Source organism: Nicotiana tabacum, chromosome 1 (assembly GCF_000715075.1).
Source record: "Nicotiana tabacum cultivar K326 chromosome 1, ASM71507v2, whole genome shotgun sequence".
Lineage (NCBI taxonomy): Eukaryota > Viridiplantae > Streptophyta > Magnoliopsida > Solanales > Solanaceae > Nicotiana > Nicotiana tabacum.
This window is the reverse complement of record NC_134080.1, coordinates 34,598,375-34,603,507: the sequence shown is the minus strand read 5'-3', so window position 1 is coordinate 34,603,507 and position 5,133 is coordinate 34,598,375. Positions and strand designations below refer to the sequence as shown.

Sequence of the window (5,133 nt, the reverse complement as noted above, 5' to 3'; positions counted from 1 at the left end):
AGTGTGCATACTTGACTATATCTCCTTACAATGAATTTCTTCACCCCACAACCAATCCCGAAATTAATAATTCACCAATTAATAGTTCAACAACCTCCATACAACCTTTATCGGCATATGCTTGCCCAATGACTAACTCACAGTTCAAGAATCACACCTTACATTCTTCACATACACCCCAAATTCGAAATTAAGGGTTTATGGCTTCCAATCATCATCCCATAACCCTCAACATAATAATCATACTCATAAACTGATTATAAAACATTGCATTTGAGTTAGAATTAAAGTCTTACCTCTTTAGTAGAAGACCTTGTGAGTTTTTCTTCTTGAATCCCCAACATTTGAGTAAGAATGTGAAGTGTAGAAGTGATAGAGCTTCTCCCTCTCTATCTAAATTGCTCTCCTCTCTCTAAAATATCAGGTTATACCTTCTAAAATAATCCCCTAAGTATATCAAAATAGAGTTGGATTAGGAAATTTTCAAAAATAACCCCGATATCAAATTCGCAATCGCGGAATGCACTGCGTAAAGGATATGCAGTCCACGAAATGGATAGCTAAATGGTCTTCAGAATCTGGGTTGGGTCTGGTTAGGTATGCGATGGATATGCGATCTGTGAGACAATTCTGCGGTCGCACACTAGACTGCAAAGTCTCCCTCCAAAAATTCTCATTCTGATTATGCGACGGATATGTAGTCCGTAAAAATGCTATGTGGTCTGTATAATCCACCGCGAAATGACTCTCAAAATTGAGTTGCTTCTAACTCATTCCGCGATGATTCTATGGTTGGCGGAACAGAACTGTGATTGCACAATGAACCGCACAATTGCCATTTTCTGCAAATTTTTCTACCAACTCCATAAAATATTGTACAGTCCAAAAATCTGTACTACGGCGAGCTTACTTTTCTACAATCTTCCAAACATATAAGCTTATCTTGGTACCATAAAATCTTAAATCCTTAGCGAACTTTTACGGGGGCTTAGAGTATACGTGTAGTGACTGGATTTTATGGCCATTCAAATTTTAGTTCAACAATAATGAAAGAAAAATATATGGTTGTTATAAAACATGTCCGGTTATTAAAACTAGTACTTACTTCCTCTTTTTTTTTTGGGAGCCAGCTTTATAAAAGTTTCACTTCAGACATTCTCCTCCTCCTCCTCCTCCTTTTTCTGATTCTGATGTGGCACTCCTCTCTTTGATACTGCTTAGGGATTCTTCTTCTTATTCCTCTTAGTTACAAAATAGATGACAATTTGATGATTGGGGTTTGTTCTTTATGATATTTGAAAGTTATGTTTCAAATTTGAGCTTATTTGGAGTAGATTTGGGTGTTGAATCATACGTTGGATTATTTAAATTCAAAGAATAAATTTTTGTTTCGGGCAATTTGCCCTTTAGACTAAAAAGTCTTAAAAGTGCATGTAAAAATTAGCTGCACTAAGTCTTAAGTATAATTTTGGCACTTCGGACTAAAAAAGTCTTTAGTGCACGCGAAAATTAACCGCACTTCAAACTAAAACTACCTTAAGTTGTGTCTTACGCAAAAATTGTATACTTGAATGATGACCCTAAAACTGGCTATATATGCAAATCCCCGCCTGCTTATGTTCCCGATTTTTGCCCTAAGTCCAGCCCTCCCGCCCAAACCACCCACTCCCAGGAAAAAAAGAAAATTCCTTTGATAAATTTTTAATTGCCTGTTTTTGCCTTCCCCGCTTAACTAATTCCTGCAGTAGCAGTCTGGTTTTCCTTCTTCTGCTTTTTCTATGCTTAAGTAAGGTGTAGATTTGCGTTCTCTATGTCTTGCTAATGAAATTTGATTGCATCTTGCTGCGCATTTTGTTTGATGTTTTAATTTAGATGCATTTTCAGCATTTTTAATTGGATTTATGAGCTTAGAATCTCAAATTGGCTATTGAGACCATAGAGTTGAACGATTTAGGCTTCAATTATGACTTCCTTGTTTGCTTTGACTTGAAAATAGGTCCATGTTTGTAGTTCTCGCCGAAACCCTAAATTCAAGTCACAAAAATTTAAGCTCGTTGTTGCTGGCCATTTATGCTAATTCAAGAAGTATCCGATGCTTCTTTTATTTTAAGAATTTGGAGTCTGAGTGTTTTCAACTGGCAATGTGGTTAAGCAGGAATTGATTTTGAATTTCGGAATTTAGGATTAATATGTACTGATTATATGCCATTTCTTGAATTTATGTCTGCTATGTTATTTTGTCAATTGTATTTCCTTGTTTGCTTTGACCTGAAATCAACTTACAGACATTGAAGCTCGTTGTTGATGACCATTTAGGATTCAAGAATTGTCGGGACCTTTTTTTATTTTAAAAGTTTTGAGACTGTGAGTCTTTCAGTTGGTAATAATGTGGTTGGAGTAGGAACGGTTAAATTGATTTCGAATCTCAGAACTGATTATATGTGATTTCCTGAATTTATTGTCGACTCTGTTATTTTGTCAATGTTTGATTCCTACTCCATTGTTCTTGCTTGCTTGAGTAGAAATATTAAGTTTTATGTTATCAGGTAACTGTTAACAAAGAACATCCACCAACTTGTCCAATATCTGGTGTTGTTGCATTAAAGATATCACCAACTATGCAGACTCTTTCTTTTGCCAATATCGCCCATTAAATCATACCATGGTAATTATCTTTAGTTTAACACAAATTATAGGTTCTTCAGTGTATGTCTCTTTAGACTATTGTCCGCTATTTTAATTTTGGTGCATTGCTGAGTAGCACAAATTGCTTCATTTTGATTTGATTTCCTTCCATATTTTCGTTGTCTGAGATTCAATTTGAGGGGCAAGTAAAAATGGCACAATTTGTTTTACACCAGACAAATAAAGAAAACCATGCATAAAATGAAAGACCTACAAAAAGAGAAACAGTATCATTAATCTTCTGTGGACAAGGGTATGTTAATAATTGGAAGTATACATTTCCATCATTTCTTCTTATGTTAAAGCAAAAAACAAAAAAGAAAAACAGAAAAGAGGGCATGGCTGCTTCTGGTAAAATATCTAAGCACACCACTGCCTATGAACAAAAGAACTCTAAAATCCTCTTCCTTGAGCTTTTTCTTTACGAGAACTGAGTGGGGCTTGAGAATGTCTGCCCAAATCGCCAATTGGCTGGAACGATGTCTAGGAATGTTTTTGTGACACCATCTGTTGCAGTGACCCTGAAGGACAGGGATTGTCCATTGAGATAAGCAGTGGATTGAAAATTGGCTCCCCAGTTGTTAGACATCGTCATCCAGTTTGTTCTTGAGCCTTTGATTTGAACAGATCGAACAGATCCAGCCCCTCCTACATTGCTTACCAAGACTAGCTCAAAATAATCCCTTCCATTGATTGTGAATCTAACTCCACCATGCTTCTTGCAAGGAACCCTGCTCCAGAAAGCAAGAAACGCACACTTTGTCAATTTAGCAAATTCCTTAATAACTTTATAATAACTGCCAAGAATCATGTCCGTAGTTGAACTAATAAGTTGTAACTTTTAAGTCATTGAAAGTGCAAGTGCACATAACTGTCAAGTGCACATATTTATAGCTGTTAACATGCCTGATTTTATATGTTACTATTCCACTTTTATGGACGGTTACATGTATATGTGATTTGATAGTGTAAAAATTCTTATAGCTGTCCGTGTATAGATGTTAGACTCATCTTTAGTATTGTTATTGTTCAAGCAAGAACCTTAAATCCAAGCAAAACTATTATTGAATGAAAGCTTTATTCTACCTTTGATAGATTACAGGGACAATGCCACCTCTGTAAATGGCAATCTTTTCCCAAGCAGGTTGAGCCATATCAAAATGTTGACGAGGGGGGTTACACCAGCCTCCGTTGTCGCTAGGAAGGGCATAATTTGGTGGGCAAAAGTTTGTGGCAGTGATGGTAACAGATACTCCCTTCTTGCACCAGCGCGGTTCTGCTTTGTAGTCACAGATGATCTTGTAGCATTGCCCACAAGATCCTCCACTGTTGAACAGGGCAGTGCTCAATGCTGCACTTCTAGTTCCATACCCTGTTGTATATAAGTTGCCGTATCCACAAGCACCCCCTGCCGCACGTTACACAAAAATACTATATTCATATAGTCGACCTGAACTAGTTTGAGGTTATACGTAAATAGTTGATATAATATGGTAAAGGTTGAGTAGTTTGGAAAATATTGGTACTTACCCATTGTGCCAGAAGCATCAGCCCCACCATAAAAGGTGGCATGAGCTCTCATCCATCCAGAAGCTTTGAAAGCAGTTGCATTGAAGAAAAGGCTAAAGAAACCAATTATGAAACCCAATGCAAGAATGCCACATTTGGCCATTTCCTTTGTAGATGCAAGTAGCAAAAGAAGAAATAAAATTGAGGAAATGGAATTGGGATGAGTTTCTAATAATTTGATGGGTTAACCAAGAAAAGTAGCTGCTACTTAAATAGGAGCTCAGTTTTGTTTAATGCAACCACCTCACATGCAATCAGTGCAAGTGGGGGTGAGGTGGCTGAGAGAAAAACAATTTGTTTTCTATATTGAAATTGAATTCTCCCTATCAGCTGAGAACCTCATTCAATTATTCCCACGTTCGTCACCTTCCCCTCAAAGTCCACATTGTTTTCGCAAAAGATAAGCCGTGAATCGTTCTATATTTCATCTCAATTCTATTATGAAACATAAGACTAGCATCTCACTTGCGACATAAAATATAATTTTTGCCTTGAATTTGTATGCAAACTCACATGTCTTTGCTTTGACTTTACATTCTTTAATTAGTCCCATCATTCTCGTATTAATGCACATGCATGTTGGTGAAGTCCTATTTACTTGTCTTACAAGTCTAATAATACTATGAGCTCATTCTTTTCTCTACCAGATATGAGTTATACCTTAGCAACAAAGATGTGACCCGTTTGTCATAGTTTCCGGAGAAAGTTAAGTGTACGGAGTCGGTCTCACATGTTGTACCGTGGTAATGTTCTTGGAAAACTTACCACCTTAATTACTTTAATTTAATTTCCTTTGTTAGGCATGCACGTAGGCATATATATATACCATTAGTTTCTTCGCATTTATTTTTTTTAATTTTTTTTTTTTGTAAATTCCCT

At 36.5% G+C, this 5,133-nt stretch overlaps 1 protein-coding gene across 1 annotated transcript; it reads right to left on the bottom strand.

Moving 5' to 3' along the window:
• Positions 1-1,639: 1,639 nt before the first annotated feature.
• LOC107776957 (expansin-A1-like) lies at positions 1,640-4,617 on the bottom strand. The gene is made up of 3 exons (XM_016596916.2): positions 4,216-4,617; positions 3,772-4,093; positions 1,640-3,416 (listed from the first exon to the last, which is right to left on the bottom strand). Exons 1-3 carry the CDS (start codon positions 4,355-4,357, stop codon positions 3,107-3,109), a joined length of 774 nt encoding a protein of 257 aa, XP_016452402.1. The 5' UTR covers positions 4,358-4,617; the 3' UTR covers positions 1,640-3,106.
• Positions 4,618-5,133: the final 516 nt, after the last annotated feature.

Coding starts and splice junctions, on each gene's coding strand:
- LOC107776957 (XM_016596916.2), bottom strand. CDS start 4,357: ATGGCCAAATGTGGCATTCTTGCATTGGGTTTCATAATTGGTTTCTTT. Junction 4,094..4,215: donor TGATGCTTCTGGCACAATGG/GTAAGTACCAAT, acceptor AACGTGCGGCAG/GGGGTGCTTGTGGATACGGC. Junction 3,417..3,771: donor GTCCCTGTAATCTATCAAAG/GTAGAATAAAGC, acceptor TTTCTGGAGCAG/GGTTCCTTGCAAGAAGCATG.